Here is a 14,155-nt window from a genome sequence, read left to right on the forward strand (position 1 = left end):
GAGAGTCATAGTTTTCTTACACATTTGCCTATAATGACATTTTCAATACTTTTTATAGCTGTCAAAATTACAGGTAAATATGATATGTAAGTTAAAAAAATTTTTTTTATCTCTTTGCCTTCTATCGATTTTGGACATCTTATTGGATATTCATATGTCTTCTTTTGTAAATTGTGATTTGTGTCCTTTGTCCATTTTCTATTTAAGGGCTGATCTTTTCCTCAATGATTTATATGAGACCTTAATATATTAAGGATATTATGTTGTAATAATGTTACAAATATTTTCCATTACTTGTTTTGAATATTTGCAAAGGCTTCTTAAACAGGTTGGAAAAGTGGTAAATGGTAAGTTTTCTTATGAGGTATAGAATTTTTAGGGACTAAGTTATCTTTTCATCTCTGTGCATTAATGCATAACTTTTTTGAGGAAAGAGTCAATGTTTTGAAGAGGCAAACTCTGACCCAAACTTGGAGTAATGCTCGATTTTTCTGAACTACAATAAGTACAGATAACATATCATATTGATTCAAATTATTAGATATATTTTGAAATAACTGGTTGACTCTGATACCGGATCTAACACAAACATCTCAGCTATTGACATGACGACCTGGAGTTATTCCCTAGCGGCAAATTTCAGTTTAAGATAAGACTGAGGGCAGCCAAAGGCCACGCTTTATCCCTGACAGCCTGCATCCTTTGCTTCTCACTCCCAGGTCATTCCCACTCTCTTCCAACTTCTCTCCAAGCACCTAAAGAGTGCCTCCCAAAGGGAGGCTTACTCCTTTGGAAAAGATTAGACTGAATACTTGTCCTAACCCTTTGGAGGATATTTTCTCTCAAGGAAATTTTGAAGTTTTGGAAAGTATTTTTCTTCAGACCATAGTAATTGAAGTGTGCTTTCAAAGTCAGACTGATTGATTAGATGGTCCCCCAAACACACTTCCCCCTTGCCTTATCTTCCATCTGATCTAAACATTCAGGTTTCAGAAGATGAGAAAATTGTACGTGAAACTTGAGTTTATCCAGAATATTAATTCAGAGTAACCCTTGAATTCAACTAAATATATATATGTATTTAAATATATATATATATATATATATATATATATATATATATATATATATATATATATATACATGTATTCTGCCCCCTTTTTATATCTCACAACTTCCTTCTATACATGCAAACTTCTCAACATTTTCACCCTTACAGAAAACAAAACAAAACAAAACAAGTGTCAGTACTACACAGCACAAATTAGTATGCTTTCCCCAAATAATTCCAGAGTTTGGAATTTTTTGCCATTTGAAGGAGCCAAATGGAGAAAAAATGCCATGGGTAGTTGATGAAACAAATTTGCAGGCACTCAAATGCTTCAGTTTATAGAGGTCCTTTGCATCACTGATGCCTCTTGGGGAAATTCTGAAAAACATCTTATCTGTAAACAATCTATTTCAGTGTCGCATGTTTTCTAAATTTTGCCTCTTGACATTTAAAAAATATAAAGAAACACATTTTTGTGTGAGAACAGGACCTTGTTTCTTATACATGTACTCTATCATAGAAGTTAAAAGTAAAATAAGTTGTTTTGCCCAATTGCTTGCAAAGGATCATTTTCTAAAAGATACTTCCTAGTTCTTTGGCCAACCTCATTTTAAAGTGCTAAGATTTTTTTATCGCCTCTGTTATCAAGTTAAATAGAGCTTTTATTAAATGAGAAATTCTGGAGTTACTGTTTTGTTTTGTTTTTATTTTGTGTCTATCTATGGCAATATATATATATATATATATATATATATATATATATATATATATATATATATATATATATATATTTACTGCTGTAATTTTGTCCACCAAAATATTTCAAAAAAGTTTCCTAGGTACATGATAGGATGTCACTTCCCCAACCCTTAAAGTTGTTTTTGGCATATGACTTCTGTGAAACACAGCAGAAGTGTGTGTTACTTCCAGGTGCAGCACTGGGTATATGCAGTTTGATCCTCCTTTCATTGTTGCCTGCCTGGATTGCAGACGTGCATTCCCAGGTGAAGCTTCCATCCAGAGAGTCCCTTAGTAACTATGATGAATAGAGTCTGCCTTCCACCTTGGATGGATATTGTGAAGAAAAAATAAATTTTTCAGATAAATAAAATACTAAGATAAGCCATTAGCCAATTGCAACTAATAACATTCAAAAATTTTAATGATAATCAAATTAAATTGAAATTAATTGAGGTTTTGATCTTTCTTGATGATAGCCAAAGGAAGAAGTATATTTCTCTCCAATTACAATGATACCATCACTACCACCTTTCTATGCACTGCTTGACCTGAAATCTTTGTTGAACTTGTTTCTGTATAGAATATAGGCTACGTGATTTAAATTAGGTGAATTTTGAAGGGTGGGGACTGTGGCAGGAGAGCATGATATAGATCAGTCCCTTATTTATTGCAAAATCTCAACATGAAATTAACTATATAAGAGGTTGAGCAATGGGTAGAAACTCCAACATTTTGTCTCCCAACATCTAGAGAGATAATGCGACTCACTCAGAGCAATGTTAGATACTATCTAGAGAACTAGCAGATGACTCTAGAAGTAAAGATTCGATTTCCATACTATTTGTGTTCTTTGTGGGTAAAAGCCAATTATTTTAGATTGAATAAATGAACATTATCATGCTTTATTTTTATTTATATATGTATTTTTTATTAAAGTTTATTGGAATGACAATTGTTAGTAAAGTTACATAGATTTAGGGTGTACAATTTTGTAATACATCATCTATATATATCACATTGTGTGTTCACTACCCAGAGTCAATTCTCTTTCCATCACCATATATTTAATCTCCTTACCCTTATCTACCATCTCCCAAACCCCTTACCCTCTGGTAACCACTAAACTATTATCTGTGTCTATGAGTTTTTGTTTCTTCATTTGTTTGTCTTGTTCTTGTGTTGTTTTCAGTTTGATATACCACATATCAGTGAAATCATATACTTCTTGACTTTTTCTGACTTATTTCGCTTAACATAATAATCTCAAGATCCATCCATGTTGTCAAAAATGGTACTATTTCATCTTTTCTTACGGCAGAATAGTATTCCATTGTGTATATATACCACGACTTCTTTATCCATTCATCTATCAAAGGAACTTGGTTGTTTCCATGTCTTGGCCACTGTAAATAGAGCTGAAATGAACATTGGAGCACATATACCTTTACAGATAAATGTTTTGAGATTTTTTTGGTAGATACCCAGGAGAGGGATTGCTGGATCATATGGTAATTCTATTCTTAATTTTTTGAGGAACCTCCACACTGCCTTCCATGGTGGCTGCACCAGTCTGCATTCCCACCAACAGTTTATGAGGGTTCCTTTTTTTCCACAGCCTCTCCAACACTTGTTATTATTTGTTTTGTTACTGATACCATACTTTATTAAGTGAAATAATGTATTTCCTTAAAGTTTGCAAAAATATTCATTAAATCTCTTATATTAAGAAAGATTTTTCTGAAATGCTATCAAAGTTACAATGACAATTTCTATTTATATCTTTTGTCTTCCCTTCAAGTGACAGCACAATGGCTGTTTTTCATTTGTTATGAATTTCCACTCACAAAACCACATTCATTAGGTTAGACCTGTTCTGATTTTGTGATTCTATTAAGTGAGGGTCGCTGGGAAATAGACTCTGAGAGATTTGGCTGAAGCAGTGCTCACTGGAGATCCTCTTGGGAGCAACACCTATAAAGTAAGGAGAGGAGCAGAAACGCAACAACACGCTCAGCCAATTTCATAGGCAGTTCTGGAGCTGGGCTGGCCCTTCAGAATTGTCCTTGCTCAAAGGGAAGGTCTTGTGGCTCTGTGTCAACCAGTCATTGCACGCAGATTGATCCTATGTAGAGGGATGACTTTGGGACAATGGAGCTCCTTCAGCTGAGGGAAAATTCCTGGAGAGAGACTCAGTTGTGAGTCATCATAAGCAAAATTAACTCAAAATAAATAATAGACCTAAATAGAAAACCTAAAGCTATAAAATTTCCAGAAGAAAATATTTGTGACGTTGGGCTAAGATATCTTAGATGAGATGCCAAAATCATAATCCATGAAAGTACAAATTGATGAATTAGTCTTCATCAAAATTAATAACTTCTGCTCTTCTAATGACACTATAAACAGAATGAAAATACTAACCACAGACTGGAGAAAATACTTATAAAACACGTATCTGAAAATTTACTTGTACCTAGAATATATAAAGAACTCTCAAAACCCAATAAGAAGAAACAAAAAACACAGCTTAAAAATGGACAAAGGATTTCAATAGATAATTCACCAAATAAGATTTAAGGATGGCAAATAAACACATGGAGAGGTATTCAACACCATTAATTATTGAGAAAATTCAAATTAAAACCAAAATGAGATACTACTGTACCTATTAGAATGGCTAAAATTTGACAGGCTGACCTTACCAGGGTTGGAGAGAATGTGGATAAACTAAAACTTGCATGTACTGCTGATGATACCACAACTTTGGAATTTTGATAGTTTTTAAGAAAGTTAAATATTTACCTAACACATGATTCAAATATTTCACTTGTAGGTATTTACCCAAGGGAAAAGAAGCATACATCCATACAAAGACTTGTACATGAATGTTTACAGCAACTTAATTTGTAAGAATCAAAAACTGGAAATAATCTAAATGTCAGTCAACAAATGAAGGGATAAACCAACTGCATTCAGTACAATGAGATACTATTCAGCAATAAAAATGAATTATGGATATACACTAAAACATGGATGAATCTCAAAATAATTTTGCTGAGTGAAAGCCAGTAAAAGGGGTACATAATGTATGACTGTTTATGTAAAGCTCAAGGAAATGCAACAATATGTAGTGACATGAAGCAGATGAGTGCTTCCTTGGAAATGGCGTATAGGCAAGTGGGGAGCAATGGGTGAGAGGGGTTACAAAGGAGCATGAGAAACTTCTGGGCGTGATGGATAGTTTCATTATCTTGACTATGGTAATGGTTTCTCACATGTATACATATGTCAAAACTCATCAACTTATACACTTTAAATTGTCAAACATACTTCAGTAAAGGAGAGAGAAAGAGGAGGAGGAGGAGGGGAAAGAAGGGAGAGAGGGAGGGAAGAAGAAAAGAGAAAGAAAGATAGAAGGAAAGAGAGAGAGAGAGAGAGAGAGAGAGAGAGAGAGAGAGAGAAGGAGGGAGGGGAGGGAGGGGAGGGAGGAGGAGGGAGGGAGGAGGAGGGAGGGGAGGGAGGAGGGGAGGGAGGGGAGGGGAGGGAGGAAGAAAAAGCCAAAACAAAAGTTTTGAGATATATGTCACCTATTAGAGTGGCAAAAAATAATAATAATAATAATAATAATTAATAACCTATTTCCTAGAACAGCAACAAATCTTTATATTTAAATATATATAGAAATACAGTTCTATGTTGATCTCATTTTAAGAATAAAGAGGAATGTCTCCTGAAAATCATTTGAAATGTTCATTGAAAGCACAAGCAATGTAGGAAATGATTCACTAATGATTTGAAAGTTTGCTCATCAGAAGGAGGAATCTTCTAAGTTTAGAAATATCAGAAATGTTACCAAATATATGCTTCCTGCAAAAATAACACTGTATTATACCAAGTACTAAAAGAAGAACAGCATTTATACAAGTTGACCCAATTTAAGGCAATGCTTGCCTTCCCCAGTTTATCAAGTGTAAATCTTTTAACTACTTCAAGGTTGTTTTGTAAAGCTGACTTTCTATATAGTGTGCTATGAATTTGACTTACAAATTAAAAAGTTTAAAAGTGCTTTCATCTCTTTGGCACTTAAAATAATGATTCTTTAATGAAGTCATCACTAAATTACAACTTGAAAACTACACGGCTTAATTAGGTTTTATAATAAGCTTAGTTTTGCATAACGAGTGAAGTACCTTAGCATTAATGAATTCCTACCCACATTCTCACTTTTGTATATGCCGGTCCATGTAACCAGTGGCATCATATGTTTTCCATTGTTTATTTCTATGTGTCACAGTTCTCAGGAATAGTCAGGCGGTGAAATCCTGAGCCAGGTATCCGGTGGAGGCCAAGCCTCCTTGCAATAGAATTTTTATTTCCTAAACCGTTTCAGATTAGATTATTTATACGCACTAGCTGTTCTCTGTCAGAGGATGTTAAAATGGAGCAAAGGCAACAGTTCAAATAACATTGTAATTCTCCAAGAGTCCCAAAGGAGTAAGGTCCAGATAAATAGGGACAATCTGGCACCTGAGAAGAGGTTATAAATAAACTGTCTCTCACTGGATTATCCCACAGTGTTCCTACTATGTAGTGAACACATTTTCATTGATTACTCAACAGCGGAACTCACCCTCATCCTCCCTGAATCTCAATTTCTTATGTGTTAATAATAATTAGGAGAAAAGTATCAGTGTAATAGTGATGATTCTGGAAACCACCCTGTCTGTTGCTCTAAGGATTCAGACCCACGGCATCTGTCAATTACCTAGTGCTATGCATGGAGCCCAGTCCATTTGTTCTACTTCAAATGATGCTATTGAGTGTCATTTTAGTATCAGAAACTTTGTCCCCAGGGCACAGAGATGAATAAAGGCCAGGCCTCATAAGAATGCACAGTGTACCAGGAGAGTCCAAAATTTAAAAAAGTATTCAGAAACCAGTGTGGCAAGGAAAACAGGGAAGTGCTTTCTCCAGGTTGTGATGCCACAAACATAGAATGTGTTCCATTTCACCTCGGTGGTCAAAACTTCTTCACAGAATTAAACAGTGTGGGGACAGAGCCCCAGAGAGCAGTTTCCAGTCTCTCGGCTTCACGTGGTGGGTTGCTGTCTCGGGTAGTAGATGGCCATCAGCTGTGGCTAGTTGGCTGTCAGCTGTAACCATTGAGCCATTGGCCACTAATATAACTGCTGCGGCTACGTTGGGGAGTCGAGGAGAGTCAAGTTGGTCGGTTGGCAGAAAAGCAGACAGCAGGTCGCACGTTGTGTGAATCCAGCCTCCAGTGAGACTATGGTGGTGTGACTCCCCTACCTATGGCTCCATGGGTGTTCCTTTTTGGCCTCACCATATGCTGTGTTCTTGTGTGGGGAGCAGGAGCTGAGACCCCGCGTGACACCCCGCATGACAAACAGATTTCACCCTTCATCTTGATCTTTTCTGCCCAAGCTAACCACAGCCATTTTAAAGGGGCACCTGAGATCCACCTGCAGTTTGGTTCCTCATGGTACAGAGCAGAATAGGTTCTGCTGAATGATGGGTCTATGAGCTCCAAGATTTGAAGGGGATTGTGTGGGAAGGAGACAGCACTGATTGTGGATATCCTATGGCCTTGAGATCTCTAACCCTCGCCGCCTCCAGCTAAATGTATTCTTTTAGAAATGTAAAAATACAGTAACTAAAGGAGAACCAGTTACTTCAAGCCCCAGGGCTCCCAAATCTGTTAAATGTAAATGGAAAGGAGTTAGATTCTAAACTCCAGGAAGCTAATTGGGAGCCGTAGGCAGAACTCCTCAAGGTGGTAATTGGCACCTGCTCTTTTTCAGTGAGAGGGTTCCCTCTAGGGTGCTAACTGATTAGCATTGTTAGAGGAAAAGGCTGTAAACACAGGCTGGGGAGCGGCAGTCTTCCATTTCCAAGTCTCCACTTTAACAGCTAACCCAAGGGATCTAACCAAATAGAGATAAAATGTTTTCATATATAACACCAGTGAAGGATACCATTTCTTTGAGCAACAGAATCATAAATAGTTCTACTCTATAAAATAAAAGCTCACTATTAGGTTTTCTTTTGCTAATTGAAAAATAAAAGCACTCTAAGCTTAAACTAACACTAGAGTGAGAGAACACATTTTTAATTACAGTCATGTTCTGCTAATCTAAATTGACTCATTTCTGCTCCAAAAACTCTCCTCCTGAAAATTACTATGGATTTGAGAGATGTGGCCACTCTGTCTGGGGCCAGATTAAATGAACTATACTTAGAAAAGAGGTGTTAATCTTTTGTGCACAACAATAATTGTGCAGAAGTGAAGTTTTGGATAGGTATGCACCTCACTAGACCGGTTATTCTGAGCTGGTGATGCTGGGGTGGGATGGGAATGGGAGAGGAGAACTGCTGAACTCGGAAACAAACCGGATTCAAAGAGCAAGGTTTCCTGGGCCCTCAGGGGAGCCTGCTGGATTGTTCTAGATTTCCAATAACTATACTCCTGTACACTTGTGAGCTTGTCAGTACTTTACCAACAATTTTCACATCCCAAACATCTTATTGGAAATACAGGCGTAACTCATTTTATGGTACTTGGCTTTCTCGCACTTTGCAGATATAATGCATGTTTTACCAATTGAAGATTTGTGGCAACCCTGTGTTGAGCATTCTATCGGTGCCATTTTTCTAACAGCCTCCATTCACTCTGTGTTGCATTGTGGTAATCCTCACAATATTGCAAACTTTTCCATTATTTTTTATGGTGATCTGTGTGAATAGTGATCTTTGATGTTACTATTGCAATGGTTTTAAGGCCATGAACAGCGCCCTTCTAAGATGGCAAACTTCATAAATGTTGTGGGTGTTCTGACTGCTCCACCTACCAGCTGTTCCCTCATCTCTCCATGCCCTTGGCACTCCCTATTCCCTGAGACACAACAATATAAAAATTAGACCAATTAACAACCCTGCAATGGCTAAGTGTTTTAGCGAAAGCACGTCACATGTCTCTCATTTTAAATCCAAAGCTAGAAATGATGAACTCAAGTGAGGAAGGCATGTCAAAAGCTGCAATAGGGCAAAAGCTAGGCCTCTTGCACCAAACAGTTAGCCGACTTGTGAACGCAAAAGAAAAGTTCTTGAGGGAATTGAAAAATGCTACTCCAGTGAACACACAAATCATAAAACAGTGTAACAGTCTTATTGCTTATTTGGAGAAAGTTTTCATGATCTGGATAGAAGAGCAAACAAGCCACAACATTCTCTTAAGCCAAAGTCTAATCCAGAGCAAGGCCCTAACTCTCATCAATTCAATGGAGGCTGAGAGAGGTGAGGAAGCTGCAGAAGACAAGTTTGAAGCCAGCAGAGGTTGGTTCATGAGGTTTAAGGAAAGAAGCCGTCTCCATAACATAAACGTGGGAGGTGAAGCAGCAACTACTGATATAAAAACTGCACTAAATTATCCAGCTGTAGCTAAGGTAATTAATGAGGGTCACTGCACTAAACAACAGACTTTCACTGGAGATGAAACAGCCTTATATTGGAAGAAGATGCCATCTAGGACAGCCGTAGTTACCTAGAGAGAAGTCAGTGCCTGCCTTCAAAGCTTCAAAGAACAGGCTGGCTCTCTTGTTAAAGGGTAATGCAGCGTAATGGTGACCCTAAGTTGAAGCCAGTGTTCATTTACCATTCCAAAATTCCCAGGGCCCTTAAGAATTATGCTAAATCTACTCTTCCTGTGCCCTATAAAGGGAACAACAAAGCCAGGGTGACAGCACATCTGTTTACAACATGGTTTACTGAATATTTTAAGCCTACTTATGAGACCTACTGCTCAGAAGAAAAAGATCCCTTTCAAAATATTACTGACTGCTCATTGACACAGCACCTGGTCACCCAAGAGCTCTGATGGAGATGTGTAATGATAAATGTTGTTTTCATGCCTGCTAACACAACACCCATTCTGCAGCCCATGAATCAAGGAGCAATTTCCACTTTTAAGTCTTATCATTTAAGAAATACATTTTGTAAGGCGATAGCTGTCATAGATAGCGATTCCTCTGATGGATCTGGGCAGAGTCAATTCAAAACCTTCCAGAAAGAAGTCACTATTCTAGATGCCACTAAGAACATTTGTGATTCAGGGGAAGAGGTCAAAATATCAACATTAACAAGAGTTTAGAAGGAAGTTGAGTCCTACAGTCATGGATGACTTTGAGGGGTTCAAGACTTCAGTGGAGGCAGTGATTGCAGATGTGGTAGAAATAGCAGAAGTAGAAGTAGAGTCTGATGGTGTGACTGAATTGCTGCAATCCCATAGTGAAACTTTGATGGATGAGAAGTTGCTTCTGATGGATGAGCAAAGAAAGCGGTTTCTGGAGATGAATGAAGATTGTGGAAATGACAAGAAGGATTTAGAATATTACATAAATTTAGTTGATAAAGCAGCAATAGGCTATGTAAGTATTGACTCCAATTATGAAAAAAGTTCTACTGTGGGTCAAATGCTATCAAACAGCATTGCATGCTACAGAGAAATCCTTCTGAAAGGAAGAGTCGATCGATGTGGCAAACTTCATTGCTGTCTTATGTTAGGGAAGTGCCACAGCCACACATCCTTCAGTGACCACCACCTGTTCAGTCAGCCGCCATCAACATCAAGGCAAAACCCTCCACCAGCAAAAAGATTACAACTCACTGAAAGCTCAGATGACAGCATTATTTTAGCAATGAAGTATTTTTAAATTAAGGTATACTATGTATCTTATTTTTATTAGACATGGTGCTATTATACACTTAATAAATTCCAGTATAGTGTAAACATAACTTTTATATGCACTGGAAAACCCCAAAAATCATATGACTCACTTTATTGCAGTATTTGCTTTATTGTGGGGATCTGGAAGCAAAACTGCAGCATCTCTGAAGAAGGCCTCTAGACTATTAAATTCCCCAATCCTCATTCTATGGGTGAAAAATAAGGCTCAGGGACACTAACTAGCTTGGCTATCATCACACAGCTTGGAGGTGGCACCTTTGGGCCTAATTTCTAGTTCCATGATCACTCTTTTATACTCACTGCCTTTCCATTAGAGCTGAAAGGACTGTGTCAGAAATGCCTACCTACAGGTGGAATCGAGGGGATCCTAACTAAAACTGAATCCAGGGTATACAGATACCTTAGTTTTTCTTTTTTAAGGGAAATTTCCAAACTTCCATCAAAGTGGAGAACTAGTACGATAAGCCCTCATGTAGCGATCACCCAGCTGCAACACTTACAATAACACACAGAGGGATTAGATGGGGTAGAAAACCCAGCCGTCCCAGGGCAGGAAAGAAGTTCTAATGTGGGTAAAATGCTATCAAACAGCATCACATGCCGTAGAGAAATTGTTCATCAAAAGAAGAGTCCATTGAAATGGCAAACTTCCTTGTTGTCTTATTTTAAGAAATTGCTACAGTCACCCCAACCTTCAGCAACCACCCGCCTAATCCGCAGAGCTCATGGAAGAGAGAAATCTTCAAGGGTCAGAGGTAGTGTCATCAGCTGACTTCCAAGAACATGAACTGGAAATACCTGGAATCGGCTATGATTTAAACTCAAGTCTGAATAAATGAACTAATGTGATTTACTCGATCTGTATCACGTCTGAATTCCAGGATTCCCTCATATACAAGAAAATACTCTGAAGTAACCCACAATGTTTATGATATAGTAGGGTCACAAAGAGCAATGTGGGATTTACGACAAGTAAAAATGGGAAAGGCCACACCACACCATACCAAATTTCCCTGCTGCCCAATAGCATCTCTTAGTTGGCACGCTGCCTGTTTTATGTCAGTTCTACTTGAGAAAGAACATTTTATGTTTTATTTTTAAAAAATCTTTACTTAGTAAAACGTGAAAATGAAACATATTAGGAAAATTGCAACATTAATTAAAGTTACAATTTCATTAACTACAATGTTTTTTTCCAAAAAGTAATTCAGACAAGCCTCATTTCTTACCGATATTTTGTTTCTTTGTTGTATATCTGACTCTGAACTTCCAGGCTTGATGCTGAAATAAAGTAAGAGTTTAAATTCCAACATTTCAGAAGTTTGCACACTCTCACACACACATACAAAACCCCACATGGAATAGATCTTTATACTGTAATGTTGAAGATAAATTTCCCAGAGTATTTCCTCCAAATGTCAATTTCTGAACATTTCCAAAGGAAATCAAAACTGTGGAATGTAAACTTTACTCAAAAAAGATAAAATAACCTTTAAAGATTCTCTTGAGAATAAGCAGTCCACACAGTACAATCTGTTCTGAAAACCTACAAAATCTCTTACTTCCACTAAAAAAAAAAAAAAAAATGGGGAGGGAGGAAAGCGTATCATCCTATCACATAGCCGATTTAGGGAATTCTTTGTCTTCTACACTGTTTCTTAATCTCTCTCTCTCTCTCTCTCTCTCTCTCTCTCTCTCTCTCTCTCCCTCCCTCCCTCCCTCCCTCCCTTCCTTCTTCCCTCCCTCTCTCTCCTTCTTTCTCTCACTCTCTCTCCTGGATCATTTCTACAAACATGCTATTATTTATTGCATCTTGATCCCTTTTAATGCTTTAGTTTCTGCTTGATTATTCCAACACCCTTTATAGCAAAAGTTTATTTTCACTGTCTTGAATTCCTTTCTTCCTACTTTTTGTTAAAGCCACTCCATTCAGACTGTCACAAGTACCACTCCACAGAAACTTCATTTATTGAATTCACCAATGATCTCCACATTACTATATCCCCTGGTCATTTGTCACAACCCATCTTGCTTGAGAGCCTTTGCCATGTTTCATCACTCCCTCCTTGAAATACTTTCTTCACTTGGCTCCAGGACACCCTAAACTCCCAGGTTTCTTTCCTGTGCCACCTGCACAGGAAAGTTTCCTTTGATGGTCTTTTCTCGTCCCTCTGGGCTTCCTCTCTTCTCCAACCACATTCACTCCGTTGGTGATCTCCCTCAACCTCTCGGCTTTAAATATCATTAATATACTGATCACTCCCAAATATTCATCTCCCGTCCAGACTGCTTCCTTGAACTCCAGATTCACTCATTCAGTTGCCTTCTTGACATCTCATATCTCATTTTTAAGATAAGAATAGATATCTTCATTTCAACATTTCCAAAACCTAACTCCTGATTCCTACCCCCAAATCTGCTATACTTACTGTCTTCCCTAGATCAGTTGATGACATCATTGCTCAGGCTGAAACCTTGACTTCTCTTTTTGTCTTAGAACCCATATTTAATCCAACAGGAAGTTCTTGGCTCTACCATCAAAATAGATCCAGTATATGACCACTTTTACCACCTTCATTGTTAATATCCTGGTTCGATCCTCAAGCTACCATTAGCTCTTGTGTGGATTAACCTCCTAAACGGGCTCTCTCTGCTTGTACCATTGCCACCTACATTCTATTTTCAATACATTAACCATAAGAAAAATCATTTCACTACTCTGCTCAAAACCCTCCAATAAGGGATCTCATGTCACTGAGAATAACATTTAAAGCCCATAGCATGTAATGGCCCACAAGGTCCTACAGATGTCTCTGCCATTCCCCCTTCCCATCCACCGTAGGACTCCATTCCACTCCTGCCAGACCCTCCCCCACACATCCATCTTTACCTCTCTGAATTCGTGTGGTATTCTTCTCAGTCCCTCCCCTCCGAGTCACACTGGCCTCCTTACTCTTCTTCCACCACCTCATATAGACTCTCATCTCAAGTTCCTCTGCCAGGAATACTTTCTCCATACCTGTCCACTTGGCTCTTTCCCACTTCCCTCTTGTCTTTGCCCAAATATCACTTTTTCAGTGAGGCCTACCGTATGCACCTCGTTTAATATTGAACTCCCCACTCTGCTATCCATTCTCATCACCCTGCTTATTTTTCTCTGCAGTACACACAACCTTCTAACGTGCTACATAACTTGTTTGCTTTTGTATTTATTGTGTCTCCTCCAGACAGAAAATGTAAACTCCTTGAAGATAGCAGATTTTTTTCTGTCGTTGTTTTTGTTATTCTATCCTTAGCATCTTGAAGAGGGCTAGGACGGTCAATAAATACTTATTGAATGAATGAATGCAAAAATGGGTGATTTAATAAACCTCACATCTTACCAGTTCTCATTCTACTGTTGCCAACCAATAAGTCCTTACTTTAAAATCCAGGATTACTGTTATTTTCTATCCTGCTATCTCCCTAACAAATGTATTATTTTATTTCCATATTTCTGTGCATGTCTCTCACTTTCCAAAAAATTTAAAATTTGTTTTAAAATGTTCACAAAGTAATCTGTCATTATTGAACAAAATTAATAAAATTCCTACTTAGTG

At 37.8% G+C, this 14,155-nt stretch overlaps 1 protein-coding gene across 1 annotated transcript in view; it reads right to left on the reverse strand.

Annotated features, from left to right (window-relative positions):
- Positions 1–13,573, reverse strand: part of CCDC192 (coiled-coil domain containing 192) — a 180,664-nt gene extending 167,091 nt beyond the window's left edge. The window contains 3 exon segments of the mRNA XM_074329196.1: positions 11,786–11,894; positions 11,896–12,007; positions 13,447–13,573. Coding sequence (XP_074185297.1) covers positions 11,786–11,894; positions 11,896–12,007; positions 13,447–13,573 — 348 coding nt within the window.
- Between the last annotated feature and the right edge of the window lie 582 nt (positions 13,574–14,155).

The sequence above is a fragment of the Rhinolophus sinicus genome, linkage group LG03, assembly GCF_036562045.2.
Source record: "Rhinolophus sinicus isolate RSC01 linkage group LG03, ASM3656204v1, whole genome shotgun sequence".
NCBI lineage: Eukaryota > Metazoa > Chordata > Mammalia > Chiroptera > Rhinolophidae > Rhinolophus > Rhinolophus sinicus.